The 26,316-nt window shown below is 38.4% G+C and overlaps 1 protein-coding gene across 5 annotated transcripts in view; it reads left to right on the top strand.

Moving 5' to 3' along the window:
• zmynd11 (zinc finger, MYND-type containing 11) overlaps positions 1 to 26,010 on the top strand; it is a 50,475-nt gene extending 24,465 nt beyond the window's left edge. For 2 of the 5 annotated variants that reach the window (XM_034208285.1, XM_034208283.1), the window contains exons 6-17: positions 5,345 to 5,422; positions 7,050 to 7,142; positions 8,046 to 8,133; positions 8,422 to 8,477; positions 8,606 to 8,683; positions 10,103 to 10,221; positions 11,614 to 11,725; positions 12,891 to 13,124; positions 15,983 to 16,057; positions 17,954 to 18,256; positions 19,481 to 19,666; positions 22,595 to 26,010. In XM_034208285.1, the coding sequence (XP_034064176.1) occupies positions 5,345 to 5,422; positions 7,050 to 7,142; positions 8,046 to 8,133; positions 8,422 to 8,477; positions 8,606 to 8,683; positions 10,103 to 10,221; positions 11,614 to 11,725; positions 12,891 to 13,124; positions 15,983 to 16,057; positions 17,954 to 18,256; positions 19,481 to 19,666; positions 22,595 to 22,717 (1,545 nt within the window). In that variant the 3' untranslated portion in view covers positions 22,718 to 26,010. The remainder of the gene's footprint in view (positions 1 to 5,344; positions 5,423 to 7,049; positions 7,143 to 8,045; positions 8,134 to 8,421; positions 8,478 to 8,605; positions 8,684 to 10,102; positions 10,222 to 11,613; positions 11,726 to 12,890; positions 13,125 to 15,982; positions 16,058 to 17,953; positions 18,257 to 19,480; positions 19,667 to 22,594) is intronic. The other 3 variants (XM_034208288.1, XM_034208286.1, XM_034208287.1) reach the window with 3 other exon arrangements.
• Positions 26,011 to 26,316: the final 306 nt, after the last annotated feature.

The following is a 26,316-nucleotide window of genomic DNA, read 5'->3' as shown; positions in this document are numbered from 1 at the left end:
TATAAGAAGTAGAAAGTACAGGTATTTGAGTTCAACATGTGAGAAGTAGAAAGTACAGGTATTTGTGTTCAACATGTAAGAAGTAGAAAGTACAGGTATTTGAGTTCAACATGTAAGAAGTAGAAAGTACAGGTATTTGAGTTCAACATGTAAGAAGTAGAAAGTACAGGTATTTGAGTTCAACATGTAAGAAGTAGAAAGTACAGGTATTTGGGTTCAACATGTAAGAAGTAGAAGGTACAGGTATTTGTGTTCAACATGTAAGAAGTAGAAAGTACAGGTATTTGTGTTCAACATGTGAGAAGTAGAAAGTACAGGTATTTGGGTTCAACATGTGAGAAGTAGAAAGTACAGGTATTTGGGTTCAACATGTGAGAAGTAGAAAGTACAGGTATTTGAGTTCAACATGTAAGAAGTAGAAAGTACAGGTATTTGAGTTCAACATGTAAGAAGTAGAAAGTACAGGTATTTGTGTTCAACATGTGAGAAGTAGAAAGTACAGGTATTTGGGTTCAACATGTAAGAAGTAGAAAGTACAGGTATTTGGGTTCAACATGTAAGAAGTAGAAAGTACAGGTATTTGTGTTCAACATGTAAGAAGTAGAAAGTACAGGTATTTGAGTTCAACATGTAAGAAGTAGAAAGTACAGGTATTTGAGTTCAACATGTAAGAAGTAGAAAGTACAGGTATTTGAGTTCAACATGTAGAAAGTACAGGTATTTGGTTTCAACATGTAAGAAGTAGAAAGTACAGGTATTTGTGTTCAACATGTAAGAAGTAGAAAGTACAGGTATTTGTGTTCAACATGTAAGAAGTAGAAAGTACAGGTATTTGTGTTCAACATGTAAGAACTAGAAAGTACAGGTATTTGTGTTCAAAATGTAAGAAGTAGAAAGTAGGTATTTGTGTTCAACATGTAAGAAGTACAAAGTACAGGTATTTGTGTTCAACATGTAAGAACTAGAAAGTACAGGTATTTGTGTTCAAAATGTAAGTTGTGTTCAAAATGTAAGAAGAAAGTACAGGTATTTGAGTTCAACATGTAAGAAGTAGAAAGTACAGGTATTTGTGTTCAACATGTAAGAACTAGAAAGTACAGGTATTTGTGTTCAAAATGTAAGAAGTAGAAAGTACAGGTATTTGAGTTCAACATGTAAGAAGTAGAAAGTACAGGTATTTGGGTTCAACATGTGAGAAGTAGAAAGTACAGGTATTTGTGTTCAACATGTAAGAAGTAGAAAGTACAGGTATTTGGGTTCAACATGTAAGAAGTAGAAAGTACAGGTATTTGAGTTCAACATGTAAGAAGTAGAAAGTACAGGTATTTGTGTTCAACATGTGAGAAGTAGAAAGTACAGGTATTTGGGTTCAACATGTAAGAAGTAGAAAGTACAGGTATTTGTGTTCAACATGTGAGAAGTAGAAAGTACAGGTATTTGTGTTCAACATGTAAGAAGTAGAAAGTACAGGTATTTGGGTCAACATGTAAAAAGTAGAAAGTACAGGTATTTGAGTTCAACATGTAAGAAGTAGAAAGTACAGGTATTTGTGTTCAACATGTAAGAAGTAGAAAGTACAGGTATTTGAGTTCAACATGTAAGAAGTAGAAAGTACAGGTATTTGAGTTCAACATGTAAGAAGTAGAAAGTACAGGTATTTGAGTTCAACATGTAAGAAGTAGAAAGTACAGGTATTTGTGTTCAACATGTAAGAAGTAGAAAGTACAGGTATTTGTGTTCAACATGTAAGAAGTAGAAAGTACAGGTATTTGTGTTCAACATGTAAGAACTAGAAAGTACAGGTATTTGTGTTCAACATGTAAGAAGTAGAAAGTAGGTATTTGTGTTCAACATGTAAGAAGTAGAAAGTACAGGTATTTGTGTTCAACATGTAAGAAGTAGAAAGTACAGGTATTTGTGTTCAACATGTAAGAAGTAGAAAGTACATGTATTTGAGTTCAACATGTAAGAAGTAGAAAGTACAGGTATTTGTGTTCAACATGTAAGAAGTAGAAAGTACAGGTATTTGGGTTCAACATGTAAGAAGTAGAAAGTACAGGTATTTGTGTTCAACATGTAAGAAGTAGAAAGTACAGGTATTTGGGTTCAACATGTAAGAAGTAGAAAGTACAGGTATTTGGGTTCAACATGTAAGAAGTAGAAAGTACAGGTATTTGTGTTCAACATGTAAGAAGTAGAAAGTACAGGTATTTGGGTTCAACATGTAAGAAGTAGAAAGTACAGGTATTTGGGTTCAACATGTGAGAAGTAGAAAGTACAGGTATTTGATTTCAACATGTAAGAAGTAGAAAGTACAGGTATTTGAGTTCAACATGTAAGAAGTAGAAAGTACAGGTATTTGGGTTCAACATGTAAGAAGTAGAAAGTACAGGTATTTGTGTTCAACATGTAAGAAGTAGAAAGTACAGGTATTTGAGTTCAACATGTAAGAAGTAGAAAGTACAGGTATTTGGGTTCAACATATAAGAAGTAGAAAGTACAGGTATTTGAGTTCAACATATAAGAAGTAGAAAGTCCAGGTATTTGGGTTCAACATGTAAGAAGTAGAAAGTACAGGTATTTGTGTTCAACATGTAAGAAGTAGAAAGTACAGGTATTTGGGTTCAACATGTGAGAAGTAGAAAGTACACGTATTTGTGTTCAACATGTAAGAAGTAGAAAGTACAGGTATTTGGGTTCAACATGTAAGAAGTAGAAAGTACAGGTATTTGAGTTCAACATGTAAGAAGTAGAAAGTACAGGTATTTGTGTTCAACATGTAAGAAGTAGAAAGTACAGGTATTTGTGTTCAACATGTAAGAAGTAGAAAGTACAGGTATTTGTGTTCAACATGTAAGAAGTAGAAAGTACAGGTATTTGAGTTCAACATGTAAGAAGTAGAAAGTACAGGTATTTGTGTTCAACATGTAAGAAGTAGAAAGTACTGGTATTTGGGTTCAACATGTGAGAAGTAGAAAGTACAGGTATTTGTGTTCAACATGTAAGAAGTAGAAAGTACAGGTATTTGTGTTCAACATGTGAGAAGAGAAAGTACAGGTATTTGAGTTCAACATGTAAGAAGTAGAAAGTACAGGTATTTGAGTTCAACATGTAAGAAGTAGAAAGTACAGGTATTTGTGTTCAACATGTGAGAAGTAGAAAGTACAGGTATTTGAGTTCAACATGTAAGAAGTAGAAAAGTACAGGTATTTGAGTTCAACATGTGAGAAAGTAGAAAGTACAGGTATTTGTGTTCAACATGTGAGAAGTAGAAGTACAGGTATTTGAGTTCAACATGTAAGAAGTAGGAAAGTACAGGTATTTGTGTTCAACATGTAAGAAGTAGAAAGTACAGGGATTTGGTTCAACATGTAAGAAGTAGAAAGTACAGGTATTTGGGTTCAACATGTAAGAAGTAGAAAGTACAGGTATTTGAGTTCAACATGTGAGAAGTAGAAAGTACAGGTATTTGGGTTCAACATGTAAGAAGTAGAAAGTACAGGTATTTGGGTTCAACATGTAAGAAGTAGAAAGTACAGGTATTTGGGTTCAACATGTAAGAAGTAGAAAGCCGGTAAGTATGGTATTTCACAACAGGAGAGCTATACGTGTTCACAGTCAAACGATGATTGGTACAAGACGTTTTGAGTGACAAATTAGGTTTATTTCAAGAAAGGAAATACTTGATTACGTCAGAGGAATGAAATGAATGAGTGTCAGATGTTTAGGCATCATTTAAACTAACAAGTGATATTCCTAGCTTTCCGCATTTTGTTCTTAGTCATACCAAGTTGTTTTGGATATAAATTGTGCTTCTACAAGTCAGAAGCTAACTTTGTTATCTTCTCTGCTGCCACGGCAATAATGCTTTGTCTTTTTACCATTAGACACTGGATAATTCTTCACATATAAGCATTACAAAGTCTGCTTTCTGCTTCCAAATCTTGCAGAATGTTCTACATTTCTCTCCGTTCTCTCACACCCATGCAGAGATTTGTACTTAAAATTACTTAAATTACTTGCATTTGCTTCAAACACAGGCTATGTGTAATAGTGGTGTCAATATATCTGGTTTAAACTAATCACTAAGTGTAATGCTATCAGATATTCCTAATACAGAAAGCTATCATTCAGTATTTCAAATCTGCTTTTCATGTAACTGTATTTGTCTATTTCCTTCCTTGTTCCTCTTAACTTCCTGTCTCTTTTTGCACATTACATACAGTTGCAAGAAAAAGTATGTGAACCCTTTGGAATGACCTGGATTTCTGCATAAGTTGGTCATAAAATGTGTTCTGATCTTCATCTGAGTCACAACAATAGATAAACACAGTCTGCTTAAACTAATACCACACAAACAATGATATATTTTCATGTTTTTATTGAACACACCATGTAAACATTCACAGTGGAACAAGTATGTGAACCCCTAGGCTAAAGACTTCTTCAAGAGCTAATTGGAGTCAGGAGTCCAATCAATGAGACAAGATTGGAGGTGTTGGTTAAAGCTGCCCTATAAAAAATACACACCAGTTTTGAATGAGCTATTCTTAAGAAGCATTGCCAGATGTGAACCATGCCTCGCACAGAAGAGCTCTCAGAAGACCTACCATTCAGAATTGTTGACTTGCATAAAGCTGGTTACAAAACTATCTCTCAAAGCCTTGATGTTCATCAGTCCAGACACATTGTCTATACATGGAGAAAGTGCAGCACTGTTGCTACTCTCCCTAGGAGTGGCCGTCCTGTAAAGATGACTCAAGAGCACAGCGCAGGATGCTCAATGAGGTGAAGAAGAATCCTAGAGTGTCAGCTAGAGACTTAAAGAAATCTCTGGCACATGCTAACATCTCTGTTGACGAATCTACGATACGTAAAACACTGAATGGAGTTCATGGGAGGACACCACGGAGGAAGCCACGGAGGACACCACGGAGGAAGCCACGGAGGACACCACGGAGGAAGCCACTGCTGTCCAGAAAAAAACATTGCTGCACGTTTTGAAGTTTGCAAAAGAGCACCTGGATGTTCTGTGGACAGATGAAACCAAAGTTGAGTTGTTTGGAAGGAACACACAACGCTATGTGTGGAGAATCCAAAGGGTTCACATACTTGTTCTTGCAACTGTATGTCCGTTATATATATGCTACCTCACCAGGATGCATCAAATGAGAAATGCTTTTTGTAGTTCACGGAGATTATTGCTTTTCCAACATCTGACTGCGGCTGTCTGAAAAGAAAACTCGTTAGACTGCATGTCGCTCTCTGAATTGGTGCATCCCTATTTTTAAGTTTCCGTGTTTTCGTTGTGTTGAATCTCACCTTTCCTCTTGTCGTCCTGCAGGGCAGTAAAAAGAAGAACCTGAACAAACAGGAGATGAGTAAATACCTGCGCTTCATCGTGCAGCGCATGAAGGAGAGGGTGAGAACAACACATTCATTGCTGCTGTTCTACTTCAACAAATCCAGCAGATCTACGGCTCTGATTCAAACGTTATTTAAGAAGATTGAGGGATCTTTTCTGCCAGGTTTATTTTGCTGTGTTTGATTTGACTCAAAGTACCTTCTTGGACATAAGGACCAAGAAAAAGCTGATTTGAATGCTTCATCAAAATAAAATGTCCCCGTTGCATAAAAGCCAGAGATTCCCTGCAGTGATAACACCTTGCTTTATTAAGTACCTGCTTTTAATAAAAGTCACCAGCCGTTTGTTTACTTAGTGTAATAACAGCTGTTAGAAGCTGAACTAAAAGAGGCTAAAACAAACATTTAGAATTTAAAAAAAAAAAAAAAAAATGTAGTTTTTCTTTAAAAACAATTTTTTTGTACATTTATTTATTTCCTAATTTTTTTCGTCACTTCGTTAAATAATAAATACTTTTTGTTCAATTTGATTCTGTTTCTACAAGCCGTAATCCTCACTCACTTCTATCATGTTAGTTCAACCTTTTTATTAATTTAAATATTGAAGATTTTTTTGGGCTATTTCATTCCATTTCAATTTGATTTTGAAAGCAGAAAACATCACTTTCTTCTGGTTAATTTGACTTAAAGGGGACCCATCATGCAAAATGCACTTTGTGATGTCTTGTATACATAACTATGTGTCCCGGTGCGTCGGGGAACTCACGCAGCGTCAGAAAATAAAACCCTCTCTCTTTTCCTCCGTACCCAAATCTCTAAAAATGGGGAACAACGGAGCTGATCCAGATTTGCGTCCGATATGACGTAATATCTGAAATGTGGAGCCACGGCCCAATCAGAAACGTTGCTATCAGAAACAATGCCCGACCGTTTTGGACGTAATATGGTCGGTGTTTACATTAGCATCGCTAACACTCAGAGCTAACCTGTACTGGAGAGCATGTGTGTGAAGAAGCAGGAAGTAAAAAGGAACTCACCTTGTGGTATAACCGGCAAGAGAGAAAGCCTTTGAGCTCCATACTGTTTCAGAGAGAATCCTTGATAATCCATGATATGGCGTTTCATCACGGCAGCATTTAGTTTAGACAGTAGCTGCCGGGTCCCGCATGAGCTCAGACCCCTCCTTTTTATTTTTAAAGCTTTATACCCCGAATCAGCACTTTTGAAACAGGAAGTGAAATAGAGGGATATGAGGCATGGCTAGAATGATCTGTTTGGTATTTTGAGCAAAACACTTCAAAGACATGTTTTTATATATTTGTATATATCTGAGACCTGTGCTATTGCCTACAATGATAGCATGATAGGTCCCCTTTAAAGTTCCTATTCTTTACTCTTTTTTGGGTTCTGTTTTTGCTGTGTTCTCTAAAATAAGTTACTAGTACCCACAAAAAGCCCTTACTCCACCCTTAATTAAAATAAATATTCCCCTTCACCCCACCCTTCTCCCTCCTCTCAATTAAAGTTGTGTTAAATCTCCCTTCATCACAACGCTGCCTATAAAAAAGCTATAAAATCTCTCATCAGTTATCCTCCATGTGTCCCTGCTTCATTACTCTTCCTCTTCCTCTCTATAACGTTGGTATTAAATCATTACTCCTCCTCTTCCTCCTCTTCGTCTGCAGGCAGTCGACCTAGCCAAGAAAGGCAAAGACACGAAACACCCCATGTACAAACGTTTGATCCACACCGCGCTGGAGGTCTCCAACATCCACGAGGTAACAAAACAAAAACAACTGAGGGTTTTTTTTCTGCCAGAATCTGGAGCTCTGCCCATGCTTGTGTGTGTAAGTGTGTTTTTGTGTAAGTGTGTGTATGTGTGTTAATAATTACACACCCTCTCCTGGACCTCTCGCTTGCTGGTCACCAAACGCACACGCACGCACTCACGCACTCACGCACGCACTCACACACACACACGCTCACACACACATGCTCACACACACACGCTCACACACTCACACACACGTGCTCACACACACACACACACACTCACACACAGACATGCTCACACACAGACATGCTCACACACACACTCACACACGCACTCACACACACACTCACACACGCTCACACACACGCTCGCACACACACTCACACACACACACACACACACACACACACACACACACAGTGAATAAACTACTTTGTACTCGTTCTCTCTGACTGTGGAACTTTCTCTCTCTTTCCATTTTAATTTTTTTTATTATTCAAATAAACTTTATTGACAAAACACACAATACAAGGTGGTACACCATCGAAATATTGAACAACCAATGTTATAAATTACAGCCACTTATTTTGTTGTTGTTGTGAAAAGGCCAAATATTTGCACCTAGTTGTGACTTCTGTAGTCAAGGGACGATAAAAGACTACAATTCCCACAGTGCCAGCCTATCAACAGACACAGCCATGTATGGAAGAGGCTTAAGATATATTCCATAAAGAAAGAAAGATAATCTAAGTTTGTTTATCTTTTGATTTGTGTGTGAAAAGAATAGCGAGAAACTAATACATTGAAAGATAACGTGTTAGAAATGTCTGTTTTTAAAAGTTGTCGAAGTGGCTTGAATGAAATGAAGGAAGGAAGCTGTGAAATTGTGTCTCTTTCTGTTTCTCAGAATCTGTCTGAAGGAAAGTATAAAAGCTTCGATGAGTTCAAAGCCGACGCTCAGCTGATCGTCCACAACACGGCCATCCTGTACGGAGGTGGGTCCATCATTCATTACGTTCAGTTACACATTTAGTTTTTCTATTATTTTTTGTATTCACCAGAAAAGCCACATTTGAACTTTTATTTCATGGCACACATTTACTATTCAGCGTTAGGCCTTCTCCACTAACATAGATCTGATGTTGAAATCGAGACGAACCACAAAGCATTCAGAAATATAGCAAATACTGCAGAATTGTCCATATCTTTTTATGTAAAACAATTTAAATGTATAATACTCCACTTTGACTTTCTCACTAAGTGCTCTTATGTTTGTGTTTCAGTTAACAGCGACCAGGCGGAAATCGCTCGGCTGCTTTTCAGCGACACATGCCACGAGGTAACGCCGTTTACTTTTCCTTACATTTAACAGCAGCGAGATTTAGTTTAAGAACTTATTAGCACCGTGTCTCCTTGCTAATTAGTTCCTGCATTAAACTCTCTCTCTCCCCGTCTCTCCTCCTCCAGCTCAACGAGTTGTTGTTGTGTAAAACCTGTTTCTACCTCTCCAACGCAAGGCCAGACAACTGGTTCTGTTACCCCTGTGTGAGTACAACAACAACAACAACAACAACAAACATACACAACTACAGCTTCTCTGGACCAAATGGCTCTTAAAACACACCCACAGTTTGATTGTGTTCTATTACTGCAGTATGATCACTGGTAGCAGTCGTAAGATGCAGTTATATTATTGGTTTTCACTGTTTCAACAAAACTCAGAAACCGACTTTTTGACAAAAACGTTTGGACAATTTTGAACCAGAAAGGATTAAACAAACTAATCGACAAAATACTGAAAAATGCTTTAATAATCCAAAACATTCAACATCACTCCCACTGACTGCGTTACCCTTGTAACATAAGTCATGTAAAGGGCCCATGTCGTGCGTCTCCGGTTAGCACCCGTCCCCTTGTTTTCTGCATGTAGACGGTCTGCAGTCACAAACCCTCAAAGTGCACCCTCGGAGGTGTGTGTGTGTGTGTGTGTGTGTGTGTGTGTGTGTGTGTGTGTGTGTGTGTGTGTGTGTGTGTGTGTGTGTGTGTGTGTGTGTGTGTGTGTGTGTGTGTGTGTGTGTGTGTGTGTGTGTGTGTGTGTGTGTGTGTGTGTGTGTGTGTGGGTGTGTGGTGTGTGTGTGTGTGTGTGTGTGTGTGTGTGTGTGTGTGTGTGTGTGTGTGTGTGTGTGTGTGTGTGTGTGTGTGTGTGTGTGTGTGTGTGTGTGTGTGTGTGTGTGTGTGTGTGTGTGTGTGTGTGTGTGTGTGTGTGTGTGTGTGTGTGTGTGTGTGTGTGTGTGTGTGTGTGTGCCCACGCAGCAACCAGGAAACGACACCAGTAATCCAGCTCACACTGTCCGCTCCTCGCAGCAGCGAGCCCCACAACGTCCCGCCAACACGGCACGCAGCATTCTCATCTGTTTGTCCTTACTGGTGTCATTTTCTGGTTGCTAACAAACGCCATGGTAACACATAAACACTGATGTTCAGCTGTGACGGTGGTGGACTCATCAGAACAGAGTGGGCTCATAGGGAGGGGGAGGGGGGGGGCAGGAGCTCCAACAAGCCGTTTAGGACAGAGAGTGAATACACAGACTATACAGAGATGCTGAGTTTGGAACATTGAACAATGTAAATCTATTCTAGTAGACCTCAACGATGGAATTATGATCAGTAGAAATGGCCATGACCTGGGACCTTTCATGGTTTTAGCAAAAAAACAGGGATTTTGACAAAAGATTTTGGATTTTAAAAACAAATTGGGGGATAGAACAGAGAACTGAGTGATTTAAAAAAAAAAATCAAAATATCTTGCATACTCATGAATATGAAAAACTGCGCCATGTTAAATGTCATTTTGGCATAAAATCCAACCCACCACTTTGTTTACCGTGAGTTTTTCTTGTTAGACCAACAATGCTGGGTTTTAACCGTTGCTGTTTTCTGTTTCTTTGTGTGTTTCCTCTGCAGAGTCCTAACCATGACCTGGTTTGGGCCAAAATGAAGGGTTTCGGATACTGGCCGGCCAAAGTCCTCCAGAGAGAAGAGAACCAGGTGGACGTTCGCTTCTTCGGACACCAGCACCAGAGGTTAGCACACCAGGAACACCTTTCTGTTCATTTGAGAGCATATCGCCACCATTTGTATCTGGATACATTGTCCTTAGAACATATTTACCGGGACAAGCTGCTTAACCCCGAGATTATCTCCGCAACAGTGAGAGTTTTAGTTTCTCTTTCAACTGCATGTTATCCCTCAGCTCCACACCTCCATCTCACGTGTTTGAACCATTTTCAGGCCATTTGTAATCCATTCTAGAGAAACAATGTGTTGTAGAGATTTCAAGAAGCGTGCAAACAAACAATGGATGTCTTTTATGAAAACGTTATCCATGATGGAAGTATATTTAGCTGGATGAAGATTATAGATCGAATTATTATGCATCCCACCTTGCGTTGCACACAATGCAAGGTACTGGTAGTACACCATCAAAATACTGCGTAAAAGTACCTATGATTTATTTGGCTATAGCACGTTCCATTTTTAACTTCTTATGCTCATATAAATAATTTTGTTTTATATTTAATTGGACATTTACTTCCTATTGTCATATAACATCTAAACATGTTAATCTTTAGCTTTGATTGCACATTCTTTTGTTTAAATAATTATTTGTATTGTGTTTTTTTTATTTATCACAAAACCTAGTTTCTCCCCAGTATTCTATGAATCCTTCCCCAAATGCTATGAATGACTTCCTTATCAACTGTTCTTGGATCACTTAAAGCCACAACTGTTGATACTATGAATAAATCTCCTTTAAGCTGCTTAATCTCAGATCAGATGCAATTCCTCCCGAAACACTTCTGAAAGGTTCCGAAACAAACAAACTAGTTTCAGTGCTTGTTGATAAATCCCGTCCACTTTATTTGATCTCCTCCTCCTCAGAGCGTGGATCCCGTCGGACAACATTACAATTAAATCAAGTATTCTGATTATTGTTAAATCTTCCTTAAAAATCAATTAACACATTTCTTTTGATGCTATTTAACTTCAAGCTGCTTAAACCAGTTGTAAAAACATCCCGATACGATATACTTTCTTGTCCCCGTAAGGACATGTGTTCTGGACTCCGTCCTGCATACATGTACATATACAAACATAGTGGACATTAAGAGACATACACATATCATCAGTCATACACCGTTTGAACAAACACAATACACAGACGCACATACAGACAATGGCGACCTATTGCACGACCCTCAGGGCCAACATTTAAAAAGTACATTTCATTACATTTGACTACATTTCATTTCATGTGAATGTTAAGAAGCTTAATGGACAGGTAGGAATGAGTGCTAATAGCGGTTCAGCCTGACAAAACAAACCCAAACACTTTTCAAATAAACTGACATTATTCAAACATTTGCTGGAAGGTTTTGTAAATCTTTAAAACGTTATTTCCCCGTCGTCCTCAGAGCGTGGATCCCGTCGGACAACATCCAGGACATCAAGGTGAAAGTCCAGCAGCTGCAGGTGAAGCGCAGCAGCGGCTGGAAGAAGGCCTGCGAAGAGCTGGAGGTTTACCAGGTTGGCCTTTTATTCTTTTAACCTCTTTTAAATTACCTTATTTCATTTTGATTTGTTCCATTCATGGTATGCACAACTTAATGTATAACAATTATTTACAAAACATGCCTCTATAAACACACCGTTGATCAAAACGGAGCAGGGATAAGCATCTCAATAGAGCGGTGCAGTGACGAGTCCTAAAACCAGGAAGTGAGTCAGCATTTCTCCACTTCCTGTTCCCTCGTCTCAGAGCCAATGGGATCTCTCCATAGGGTTTTGGAATAGCTGAAATAAGGTCTGTGGTTGAGACGCATTGAAGAGACGGGTCACGTTTTGTTCTAGGACATTAAATCATCAGCAGTGACCCCGCTGGTGATTTCTGAAGAGTGGACGTGTCTGAGAAACGATGGTTGTTACCAAGTGGCTGAATAGGACTACAGAAGTTGAGGTCGTTGTACGTCATTACGCCGAACACGTGAACACTCCTCTAAGTTAGTTTCTGTTCTGCTTGAAAGCAAGTCCCTGCCTCCTGCAGAGTGTTCAAACAAACGCTTCAACTCGTTCCCTCTAGAATCTGTGTGTTTGAATCTGGATCTGAAGTTGGCGTGACGTTGAAGTCGTGCTGCGGGACTCGCTGTAGTTCCTTTATAGCATCACGTTAGCATTTAGCTTCGATTAGATTTATGATTCAAACATTATGAAAGTAGGGAAGACATGAGGAGATGATCCGGCTGAACAAAACGTGCATTCATCAAACAGGTTTCCACAGACCTTATTTCCAGCTCTTTTCCTAAATCCTCTGGAGAAATCCCGTTGCTTTTTTGTGGAGGGAACCAGCAGCTTACTTCAGGGTAAATACCATGCTCCGCTCTATTACCTGCTGCTTTCTCAAAGAAAATAAATATATAGAAATAGTCTGTCCTTCATATTTTCTTATTCACAGGAAAATAAGAGGAACACAAAAACTTCCAAAAAGATACTTAGTTCCCACTTGGCAGTTAACGGAAAGAAACAAAACAACAACAACAACAACGCATCACATGAACAAGGAAAATGATATTATTCAATATTCTCCTTAGATAACTTTCTATTTTGATATTTTCTCCTCATAGCAACTTTTTTAGATGACGTTGTTTTTAAAGTGTGCTATATAAATGAAATGTATTATTATTATTACCACCAGCGCTTCGTGAGAGAGGGACGCTTCTGGAAAACAAAGATGGAGGAAACCAACATGGAAACAGAACAACAGCAGCAACAGCAACAACTACTACAACAACAACAACAACAACAACAACAACAACAACAACAGCAGCAGAACCAGAAGCAGGAAAGTGGAGGAAAGACGGATCGTTTGGAGCGAACTGATGAAGCCGAGTCCAGCATTTCGTCCACCAGCAACGAACAGGTGCGACATGTACGTATATTTATATGTATATATCATTACATTATACAGTTCTTATTCAAGTCATTCATTTATGTTTTTTATTTGCATGTTAAGATATGCTCACCTTTTGCTGTTATTCTGATCAAAAGTTGTGTTCAATAGCGTCAATAGCGTCAATAGCGTCAATAGCGTCAATAGCGTCAATAGCGTCAATAGCGTCAATAGCGTCAATAGCGTCAATAGCGTCAATAGCGTCAATAGCGTCAATAGCGTTAATCCAATGTGTGAAAAAAATATTGATAATCCATGACTCCATTTTTATGTCAAAACTGAGTTTTCATATTAGCTGCTAATAATAGCTTCCAGAGTGTATGACAGTCTTCTGGCTACGCGTCACTCTCAATCACTTATTTGGTAACGTGTGTGTGTGTCTGTGGAACTTCCCCTCGATTCTATTGGCTCTAGCGGTTCAACAGAGGTGTCAATCATCAAAATCGACCAAGGGGGGCCAGAGATAGGTCAAATCCACCCAAATGACCCCAGAAGTGTTTTTTCTTCTTCTAAATCTCTAAAAAGGTCAAATTTCACTTGTTTTGCATCAATCTTGATACAGGGTACTTATTATATGTTATAGTTGGGATTCCTACAGCTTTTAGTCTCCGATCCCATCGTTCAAGGTTAGTTTTCACTATAAGTAAAGTGTTTATTTTGGACGGACACTATAATTTACATTTTTTTACTATGTTCAATCTGAATTTACTTTAAAATAAAAACATCTATATTGATTCTGACTTTTCTACATCCAACTCACAGGTTTATCATTGCTTTGAGTAAAAGATTATTAATGTTCCCCTTTTAGAAGATATGGTCATTTGTTCTGGGCATGTCCTTTTCGAGCCTGAGGCCTGGAAAACAGGCACTGGTTAAGAAATGATTCACAAAGCATACATAACAAAATAAACACATCTAGATACATAAGTTAACTTCATAACAGTTGACAAATCCGCCACATTTATATTTTTATATAATGCCGTACAACCCACAAATATTGAACCGTCACGTATGAACCGAAACTCGCCCGTTTTCTGAGCAGATTTCACCATCTTGGTTCAGGAGGGAAAGAGAGACAACCTTTTTTACTGACACTTTCTAAGTCTCTTAACACACAGGGGAGACGCATATATCTATGTTTATGTAATCAATACATTAAAAAGTGAATTTTTGGGGATAATAGGTGACCTTTTTTAATTAAGAGCTTATTAGTACCGTGTGTCCTTTTGATTTTTTGTTTGGTGTCTCTTGCAGATATGTTCAAAAAGTTCTCCAAAGTTCTTGTATTCAACTCAATATCTTTATTAGCATGACCATAGTTACATACAGTATCCAGGGTTCTTACGGTCATTAAAAACCTGGAAAAGTCATGGAAATTCAAAATGCTAATTCCAGGCCTTGGAAAACAATATTTTTCCCAAAGTTTTGGAAAAGTCATGGAAAAGTAACTAAAGTTGCATCAAATATAATTTATATTTTATCTAATCGCCAAAATAGTAATACTATAATGATAATAAATACTGTATCGTAATAAAACGTAAAATGGCATTTAACTGACGAGGTGTTTTGCTGGTGAGAGATTTGAGTTGCTTTAGCGCGTAGAAGCTAGCAAGCCTATTGGATTTGTTTTAGAGGCACAACATGTTTCATATGCAGACCTTATTTTCCTGTTCCATGTTAAAATAAACCATTTTCAGTGGAACCGCTGAGAAAGGTAATTTTTTTTTGGTCGTGGAAAATTAGGTAAAGGTCCTGGAGAAGTCATTGAAAAAGTGTGTGAACCCTGAGTATTGCTAAAGCTCTGTATAGTTGCAACATCTATACATTTATATTTTTACATCCTTACATTATACAGTTTGTATTCAACTGTACAGTTATTCATTTCTAAACAATGATTTGCATTTTAAGAAATTATTCACACAGCATGACAAAATAAACACATCTAGATACATACGTTAACTACATAACAGTTGACAAATCCGAAATAAATAATAATAAAAGTAATAATACAAATAAAAGAATGGATACAGTATTAATACTCAGGTATTTTCATTGGTCACAAAAATAACAATTATTTTCGTTATGGCCCAAAATATATGAGCATGGTTTCTGCTCACCGCATCCTGTCCAGCATTTTGTGTTTACTTTGAATTTGGGGTTTCTTAAAGTAACTAATTAACATCTTCCATGTGTATTCATTCCAGTAGTTTGCGTTAGAATTAATGTTTTCTTATTCTCTCATACATCGTTTACATACGATGCATTGTACTGAACATCTCCAAATCTTATTTCAGTCAACTTGACCCGGTGCCAAATCCGTCAAAAATAAACATGAATCTGCTCCAGAATTTGACTAAAACAGAAACATGAAACCAACTAAAAGTGTTTTGTGAACTTTTATACTTGCTTCAAAAATAAGACAAAGTAATTTATTTATTTCAAATCTTTTTTCTAAGTATTATTTTAATTGTGTATTCTATTTTTCTTTATGTTTACCTTGTGTGAATCCTGTTTTTAACTCTGACCCGGTTGCTGCTGTAAATGCCTGAATGTCCCTAAGGGGATAAATAAAGTTCCATCTTATCTTAATGGAGCAGTGAAACACATCAGAAATACTGTGGAGAGAAACAGTAAACAGCGCCCCCTGGTGGCTGGAAAGCACATTGCTAGTGCAACATGGTAAAGTTATTTAGTATTTAAGTGTCTTTTTAAGTTGTTTTTTTATATTTATCTACTTTATCACATGGCTGGTGGTATTTATTTGACAAAGGTAATTAATTATTCCATTTGGTGAAAACATTTATGTTATTTTATGTTATTTTTCGTCCTTTTTCCAGCTCAAAGGCAGCCTGGAGCCCAAGGCCAAGAAAAGCCGTCGAACTCAAATAGTGGAGCCCAAAGAAGAAGCCAGCGTGAGACACACACACACACACACACACACACACACACACACACACACACACACACACACACACACACACACACACACACACACACACACACTACATTTCCAGATGCATTAAGATATTACAGATTATTTTTATGACAGAAAAACATGTATGTGTTTGTTTTTAAATGTATATATTTGATAAAATAACTACCGATTTAGCACCTTTCAAAACTTTCTTGATAAGGTACTTCACAAACACAGAAAAATAAAAGAAATCAGGAAAGCAATTGCATAAAAACAGTTTAAAAAAAGGCGGTAAAAAAACAATATTTGCAATAAAAAAAACACGTATTATTCCCTAACCTCCGAAACACATCTTAATTGTTATAACAGTGAAAATGAAATGCAATTTGTTATTAAAACTTGTCTCACTCTGAAGTAACCGTGCAGTAACTCACACAGAGCTACACCTCCTGAAGAATCAAAGAAAGAATGCAATTGCATAAAATAAAAATCAAACTTGATTTGATTTGAAAAACACTGTTAAAAAACAAAAATAACAAATAAAAACGGAGGTAAAAAAACTATATTTGCAATAAAACACTTGTCATTCCCTTGAATCTCGCAAACCGCATCTTAATTGTTCAAATAAATCACATTTTGTCATTAAAACTTGCAGTAACCGTGTACATCAGTTCAATTTGAAATACCTAAACACCTTTCTTGCTTCACGAACAAAGACAAATAAAAGAAAGCAGGAACGCACTTGCATAAAAACAAAAATAACAAATAAAAACGGCAGTAAAAAAAACTATATTTGCAAAAAAAAACACTTTTTGGAACCGCATCTTAACTGTTATAACGGTGCAAATGAATCTAAATGTCTTATTAAATCTTGTATAACCGTGCAGTAACTCAATGCATCAGTTCAATTTGAAACACCTAAACACCTTTCTTGTTTCCATCCATATGTATTTGAAATATCTTTTCTAAAATAACTACCAATTTAACATCTTTGAGAACTTTCTTTATAAGTTGCTTCACAAACACAGAAAAATAAATAATGCAGGAAATCAATAGAGAGGTGAAGTCCCGCACTTCTACTTCCGACCCATGGGACCTTATTTCGGAAAAAGTATGTATTGAAGTCAATGGAGAGAAAACTTGTCTTTCGATCCCGTTTGAATTGTGCCACGAGTTACACACATGATGTTTGTCGATCTTAAATAATAATTTCCATGTCAAAAAAGTCAGTTTGTCGTAAAACTGTTGAAATATAAGACTATGAAAAATATGCAACTAGAAAGACTACAAATCCCAGAGTCCCGGTCCCGCATGCTGGCTCTTAGGAACCGACTAACTCCCCTTGTGTGTGTGTACAGCTCTCAACGCGCCCAGACTTGGAGTGATTTTCACCTCTTTTAATACTTTCCGCCTCGTTCTGAAAGAAAGGAGTGAAATGTTTCAACGTGACGGCCGTCTGGGTCTGTGGTGCGGGATGGGAGTTGTAGTTCATTGAGCGGTTTCACACAAAACAAAGTGTTACTTCACTTTATTTATTTTTTACTTGCGAAATTATCTTTTAGATTGACAAACATCTATGTGTAATTCGTGGCACAATTCAAACGGGATCGAAAGATTACTTTTCTCTCTCCATTGACTTCAATACATGATTTATCCGAAATAAGGTCCATGGAGCTCCCCGGAGAGGGAGGGTCTTCGCCTCTCTGTTGCAAAAAAACAGTTAAAAAACAAATATAAAACACCCTTGTCAGTCCCTGGAATCTTGCAAACCGCATCTTAATTGTTCAGATAAATCGCATTGTGTCATTACATCTTGTGTAACTGTGCACTAACTCTGTGCCTCAGTGTTTCTGAAACACCTTAACGTCTCTCTTGTTGTCCTCCATCGCTCCAGTCTCACGTCTCGTCTCTCCTGCAGGACCCCGAGCCAGAGATGGAGGCTGTGAGCTCCAGTCAGGAGATCCCCGTGTCCTCTGCTCCTCCTCAGCCAGAGAAGCTCTCCGTGTCCACGCAGACCAAGAAGACGAGCGGGGGGTCGCCTCGGACGCTGCACCGCGGCACGCAGACCAGCAGCGAGAGCGCCTGCCAGAACATGTGCCACGAGAAGTACACCAAGGTGTTCAACGACGTGAAGGAGATGATGAAGGCCGACAACAAGAGGGAGACGGAGAGGGTGGTGCGGGAGGCGCTGGAGAAGGTGAGGGGGACGAGGACGTCTTTTACTGGTTGTTTTCCACTTCATCACCACATTTCATTTAACACCCTTTGAAGCTGGGACCAATATCTCAGACCTCTGGTTTACGTGAAGAACTGCAGGGACACTGAACATGTATTCAAAAATTGACATGGTTGTGTGTGTGTTTGTGTTGGTTAATAAAAAAGTTGGAGTACCCCTGCCCTAGATTATGTTCAAAGGTCCCCCCCCCCGGAGCGGAACAACGAAACTGAAATTAAGAAGCAGTTTCTTACGGCGCTATGCATGGGGCCCCTTGAGGGGGTTTGTCGTTGCAGTAACTTAAAGGGTGTTTCATGTTGTCGTTACTATGGACTTTCTTAATCTACCTTCTTTGGGGGCCCCCTTCTGGTCCAAGCACTTGCCTGTCTTGCGCTGCTGTATACACACACACACACACACACACACACATTCAATACATACATACAGTATAGTATGGTGGCTTGAACTAGTGTGAGAAATGGCAGTTTGTCTGTAGCCAATGCCTTGAACCTCGGCAAAAATGGCATTAGAAGCTTTAGAAAGTCAAGGTCTGCAATGCGTGTGACGCTTGCACACACAAGTAAATATATATATGCACGTTCATTCTCACAACGCGTCAGACACAAGAACATATACATTAATTTACATCAGAATCACAACGTTTTTATAATGGGACACAGGGTTCAGTCCGGATTGATTTGCAGTTCGGAGTTTGAGACCCGATCTAGGGTTACCCATTCATTTCCTATGGAGGTTATTTTTGAACATCATAGGTGTTACAGAGGTGACTAAACCTCCAAAGAAAGTGGAGATCAGCAGTTTGATATATTCAAAGGACCACTGTGGGTTATATCATAAAGCGTGGAGGCCATCAAATGTCAAACACAATATTTATGATTAATGAAAGTGGTGAATCGGTCGTCCGTGCGTCTGTGTGTGTTCTTTGTCCTTCCTTTATAACCCTCGTTCTTCCTTTTTGTGTGTGTGTGTGTGTGTGTGTGTGTGTGTGTGTGTGTGTGTGTGTGTGTGTGTGTGTGTGTGTGTGTGGTGTGTGTGTGTGTGTGTGTGTGTGTGTGTGTGTGTGTGTGTGTGTGTGTGTGTGTGTGTGTGTGTGTGTGTGTGTGTGTGTGTGTGTGTGTGTGTGTGTGTGTGTGTGTGTGTGTGTGTGTGTGTGTGTGTGTGTGTGTGTGTGTGTGTGTGACACAGCTGCGGGCAGAGATGGAGGAGGAGAAGCGTCAGGCGGTCAGTAAGGCGGTGTCTGGAGCTCAGGGAGAGATGGAGAGGAAGTGTAAGCAGGTGAAGGAGAAGTGTAAAGAGGAGCTGGTGGAGGAGGTGAAGAAGATGGTGGCTCAACACAAACAACTCATCTCCACCACCAAGAAGAAGCAGTGGGTGAGTTACCAGTGTCTCTACTTTAAAGAGTCCTCTCCTGCTGATGTTCAGGTGTATATCAGTATGTAGTGTCTCTACTTTAAAGAGTCCTCTCCTGCTGATGTTCAGGTGTATATCAGTATGTAGTGTCTCTACTTTAAAGAGTCCTTTCCTGCTGATGTTCAGGTGTATATCAGTATGTAGTGTCTCTACTTTAAAGAGTCCTCTCCTGCTGATGTTCAGGTGTATATCAGTATGTAGTGTCTCTACTTTAAAGAGTCCTCTCCTGCTGATGTTCAGGTGTATATCAGTATGTAGTGTCTCTACTTTAAAGAGTCCTCTCCTGCTGATGTTCAGGTGTATATCAGTATGTAGTGTCTCTACTTTAAAGAGTGCTCTCCTGCTGATGTTCAGGTGTATATCAGTATGTAGTGTCTCTACTTTAAAGAGTCCTCTCCTGCTGATGTTCAGGTGTATATCAGTATGTAGTGTCTCTACTTTAAAGAGTCCTCTCCTGCTGATGTTCAGGTGTATATCAGTATGTAGTGTCTCTACTTTAAAGAGTCCTCTCCTGCTGATGTTCAGGTTGATATCAGTATGTAGTGTATCTACTTTAAAGAGTCCTCTCCAGCTGATGTTCAGGTGTATATCAGTATGTAGTGTCTCTACTTTAAAGAGTCCTCTCCTGCTGATGTTCAGGTGTATATCAGTATGTAGTGTCTCTACTTTAAAGAGTCCTCTCCTGCTGATGTTCAGGTGTATATCAGTATGTAGTGTCTCTACTTTAAAGAGTCCTCTCCTGCTGATGTTCAGGTGTATATCAGTATGTAGTGTCTCTACTTTAAAGAGTTCTCTCCTGCTAATGTTCAGGTGTATATCAGTATGTAGTGTCTCTACTTTAAAGAGTCCTCTCCTGCTGGTGTTCAGGTGTATATCAGTATGTAGTGTCTCTACTTTAAAGAGTCCTTTCCTGCTGATGTTCAGGTGTATATCAGTATGTAGTGTCTCTACTTTAAAGAGTCCTCTCCTGCTGATGTTCAGGTGTATATCAGTATGTAGTGTCTCTACTTTAAAGAGTCCTCTCCTGCTGATGTTCAGGTGTATATCAGTATGTAGTGTCTCTACTTTAAAGAGTCCTCTCCTGCTGATGTTCAGGTGTATATCAGTATGTAGTGTCTCTACTTTAAAGAGTCCTCTCCTGCTGATGTTCAGGTGTATATCAGTATGTAGTGTCTCTACTTTAAAGAGTCCTCTCCTGCTGATGTTCAGGTGTATATCAGTATGTAGTGTCTCTACTTTAAAGAGTCCTCTCCTGCTGATGTTCAGGTGTATATCAGTATGTAGTGTCTCTACTTTAAAGAGTCCTCTCCTGTTGATGTTCAGGTGTATATCAGTATGTAGTGTCTCTACTTTAAAGAGTCCTCTCCTGCTGATGTTCAGGTGTATATCAGTATGTAGTGTCTCTACTTTAAAGAGTCCTCTCCTACTGATGTTCAGGTGGATATCAGTATGTAGTGTCTCTGCTTTAAAGAGTCCTCTCCTGCTGATGTTCAGGTGTATATCAGTATGTAGTGTCTCTACTTTAAAGAGTCCTCTCCTGCTGATGTTCAGGTGTATATCAGTATGTAGTGTCTCTACTTTAAAGAGTCCTCTCCTGCTGATGTTCAGGTGTATATCAGTATGTAGTGTCTCTACTTTAAAGAGTCCTCTCCTGCTGATGTTCAGGTGTATATCAGTATGTAGTGTCTCTACTTTAAAGAGTCCTCACCTGCTGATGAACTTGAGTCGATCCGGTCTCAGTTATTCAGTTTAACACAATATAGATATTTTACATGTAGTGCTCAATCCAAAATGTTTGCCCTCAGTGTTCAACAGGCTGTTTTCCTCCTAGCGTACGATAATCACAATAAATTCACACGTAGAAAGTCAAATCTGCTTTTTTAGTTCACTGTGATTGTAGCGGCTAATCAAAGCAATAAAATAGAGACTTAAGTTAAACTAAAACTGCTGCGGGGGTATATCTGATCCCTTGAGTTTTGTAAATGGAAAACATTTATTTGTTAGTTTGTCCAAAATGTCTTATTTTGCACAAACTGGTGGAAAAAAAGGATCTGACTATAAACTGATTTTTGGGGGGGAAATCTGAAGAAAACAAATCGGAAAGAAAATTCCATTTAATCTCTGAATTTTTGGGAATTCTATATTTTTTATAATTCTATCATTGAGACTTCCAGAAAAATAAATAATGATAATTTATTCAGAATCCTGGGAAAAAAGTCAGAATTCTGAATAAATTATTTTCTGGGGGAAAAAACGAAATTAGTTTAAAAGATTTCTTTTTTTCATTCTGAGATTAAAGTCAGAATTCTGTCATATATATATATATATATAACTTTTTTTAATAATAGTTTTCTATACTGAACTACACTTTGACGGCCCGTCCACACTAAAGCTTCGATAGCTTCAAAAACGGTTTCCAACGCGTCTGCCCATTCACTTTGAATGGGGTGACGTCACTTTTCGCCGAACTGCATTGTGGGAAGCAGAGCGGAGCTTTCCTGGCGTTTCAGGCTTCAAAAGTTGAGCAATGTTCAACTTTTGAAGCTTCTGAAGCTTTCGGTGGAAGCGTCAGCCAATCAAATCATATGCCAGTACAAGCTCTAGCCAATCAAACCGCTGCTTGTGTGTCAGGGGCGGGAGATTCATGTGATTGGTTGTTGGTCGAGCTTCAGACACGCCCAGCTCCAAGCTTGTTTTGAAGCTGTAGTGTGGACGGGCCGGAATGTAAAGTTTAACACAGACTTCCTCTCTGTTGTTAATACCTCCTGACTCGATTACATGTTTGCATATTTTTGTCGTTTTGGTGAAGCTCACTTTATTTATTCTTAATTAATGTAATGATTTGTTCCCCCCCCCCCCCCCCCCCCCCCCCCCCCGTTGTGTTTCCAGTGTTATAACTGTGAGGAGGAAGCCATGTATCACTGCTGCTGGAACACCTCCTACTGCTCCATCAAGTGTCAGCAGGAGCACTGGCACGCCGACCACAAACGCACCTGCCGCAGGAAGAGATGAACAAGCCCCTCCCCCTCACACCTGTACACACAACGCCATTGGCTCCCTGAACCCCTCCCTCCCTTCCGTCAGTCAGTGTCTACCACACACACACACACACACTGATTCTCAACTACTTGCCTTCCTGAAAACTTTGTGTGAGACGAGCAATTTGTCCCCGTTTTTTTAATTTTTATTATTTAACGTGCCCCATTTTAATTAATTTTATACCAGATTGCTCCGATGCAGAGTATGATAATGATTTTTTTGGGGGGGGGGGGGGGTTCCTTTCTTTACTGAAGTGCTAACTTTGAGAATGTGTTATCTAAGTGTGTAGTAACGGACGAGCGTATACATTTTATTACCTGGATTTTTTCAAAATCACTTTTCTTACTGTAAATGCAAACAAACACACCGTCGATATTACAATTTAAATATTCAAAAAAATACCGTAAGTACTATCAGCATCAAACTAGCTCCGCTTCCATTCGGGAAAATTGTTTAAAAAATCTGCGTAAGATACTGATTTGGCTCATAATATAATTTAATAGCATCTCTCCTATGATTTCTACCTACCTTCTTATTGGGAACAGGGTTACTAACGTTGGCCTTAAGAAAGACGCCGACAAATAAATCTTCCATGTATTATTAAATTATAATATAGTTATGCACATTTTGAGGCTCTTTATTCAAGTTGTTACGAGTCAAATATGAGAAAACAAAAGACGTTTGTAATTGGTTTTAAATGAAGAGAAATGCAGAGCAATCTCCCCTGAGCTGGATCTTGGAGAGGTCACATGACATGACAGTTTTTCACACTTTGTTTCCCAAAAGCTTGCCAAAAAAAGACATTGTCTCGATCCTACCTACGACCAGGTCCTCGTCCTCAAACTGAAATCATTCTGTATATTTTTCAGATTTCCGTGAGTCATTTTTCTAGTGATTATTTTATTTTTTAACCCTTTCACTGCGTTGCTGTAGTTGGTGGTCAGTGCCTGTTCTCTCCTTTTCTCCATGCATGTTGATAGCGTCATCCTTTCATTACGGTAAACAAAAAGCTTGGTGTTTGATAAGCAGTGACGACGGATGGACCAATATAAAACTTTATGCAAAATGTGATCAAACTAACCTTTTTCTACGGCTCTCCCCGCGGTGTTTAAACACGCCGGGAAAGCCTCGTTTTTTAAAAAGGGGCAATTCAATTGTCCGGTTTTTCTTTGAGAAGTGCGACACACTTTTAAAGTCTGTTTCCTCAGTAATGAAGACTGACTGAACGGAGGAAATGCTTCACTTACTCTGTATAGATCGCTTTTTTTTTACACACAGACGGCTGTTAATAAACGTCTTCTGTCGACATGTGACAAATAAAATACCGTAAATCCTCACGTAGTGGGAGGAGCTTCCTTCAACTCAACCAGATTTAAAGTCCTGTAGCTTCTTTGACTTCAAATAAAAACTCATCAAATGCCACACGACATACTCATACACTAAAACGGTCCATTAAATAGACAAAACTAAAGTTGAAATACCTTTGTAAATCGTGTTGTGCCAGAAAACAATATTTCTGTTCGTCAAAAACTGTAAAATTACTCAAATAATATGAAAATGGTGTCGAATAGAACGACAGAGACGGATCAGCGCCACAGTACTACATAATTAGAAAATGAAGTATGTACTTTTTGCTAAAAGAGTGTGTACTGTGACGTAGACGTGCATTACTGTTTTAAACCAACAGCAAAATATACAACATGTTTTATAACTTGTATTTCAACGTTATAATGCAACTGCTCATTAACTTCAAAATTTAAGAAAGCAATAGTTTTTTTCATTAACTTAATAAATGCTTGAGATATTCCTCACTATAGCAGCTCCTCTGTTAGTTAGAGCTCTGACTAATGATGTTACATGTTTTTAATCTATTCATTTAATGATGTGTTTAATGGCAGCTCATTTAATTATCCTGTTTTATCCAAAAACATTTGTTGTTTCTAACATTTTTATAAAATATCTCCCGTTTCCTTGAAAGGCTTTTATTGTGAGCTTTTTCACAGGGACTACTTTCAGTGGCGGATGAATCCACATGTGGTGCTCTAGTGAGTATGTGTGGCAGCAGGGCAGTGTATGAGGGGGTTACATCAATATAAAGTGCAGTATGTGTGTTTTAAAAATGCACCGTGTGGCTTTTTGATGAGTTTTTAACGGGTTTGAGTCAAAAACAGCTTTAAGGCACACAAAATACTTGTTTTGGACAAATTCAACGTTTATTTGAGTCTAAATAAGATTTGAATTGGAAAAAGCAGTGAAAAGAAAGGACTTCTATCCTAAACAGTACGGTAATTAAAAAAGCAGCCCACTCTCAGAGGATTTACGGTACCAGACTTCTCTCTCGAGTCTTTTTTATTTTTTGAAACTCATTTAAGTGTATCACTTTAAGATGTAATTGTACAGTTTGACCTCTCTCTGTTCATCCCGCAGCTTCTGGTTTAATACAATGTTCCTCCTCTATCTTCATCATCATCATCATCATCATTGCACTACATGTAAATAAATCCTCCTTCATATTATATTGTATAGATGGATTCACAGATATCTGTTTCTCCTGTGTTCACAGACGACTGTTAGTTCTAGTTTTGTACAATGTACAACCGCTTATCTCTGAGATGTGTCACTTTCTTTCTGCATTGTTTTAATTAGTTTTGAGTCACACACACACACTCATATCTAAACTGTACCTTCAGCTCTCACACACACACACACACACACACACACACACACTCATATCTAAACTGCTTTTTCAGCTCACACACACACACACATCTCAAACGTTGATGAAACTCAAGCAAAACGTCGATTAAAAACCTCCCTTTTCTGTCGAAGGTGAAACATTTTCTATTACAGCTTTTATATTCGTCCATCCAGCCGTTTTAATAAAAAGAGAATAGGTCTTGGATGTCATTCCTGTTTGTTTTTTTACCTGCATGAGTAAAGTGTGTTTCTTTCGACTCCTTGAAAAAAAGACAGCAATATGACAATGACGTTTATACATTTTCTGGAACTACAGTCGAGTTAAAAGTGGTTTGAATCCCTCAAACTGGACTTGTTATCGTCTTTGTTCCACATAGTACCGACTGTGGAGTCAAAGCAGAATACAGTTTCCCGCCTCATCTTCTGTCCATATGTAAACTATTAAATGTGGTTTAACACTTATTTTCTATGCTCCTGACATTTCGTTTTGTTTTGATGCTTTAGCTAGCAATATGTATATAAATATATTCTATGTGCTAACATGGAGGAAATAAATGTATCAACAAGTTTCTGAGGCTCCAGTGTTTCCTGTTTCTGAAGATCAACCGTTCAGACTATCATTCTGCTTTACCATAATGCGACTATTTTATTTGACGTACTATTCAACACACTGTCCTATCTTATCAAATAATAACATACTATACTTTGACTTTTGTAATTGTTCACATACGTTACACTTTCATTTTTACATTTCTAGAGGTACTATACTTTGACTTTTTTTAATAAATTCAAGTACTAAGTACAAATATTTCGACATTCCTTACTATGGCTTTTTCATATTTTCCCACATACTATACCATTTCCTTCGACATACT

This window comes from Gymnodraco acuticeps, unplaced genomic scaffold (genome assembly GCF_902827175.1).
Source record: "Gymnodraco acuticeps unplaced genomic scaffold, fGymAcu1.1, whole genome shotgun sequence".
Taxonomy (NCBI): Eukaryota; Metazoa; Chordata; class Actinopteri; order Perciformes; family Bathydraconidae; genus Gymnodraco; species Gymnodraco acuticeps.
Note: the sequence above shows the minus strand (reverse complement) of the source record. Positions and strands in the feature narration are given on the sequence as shown.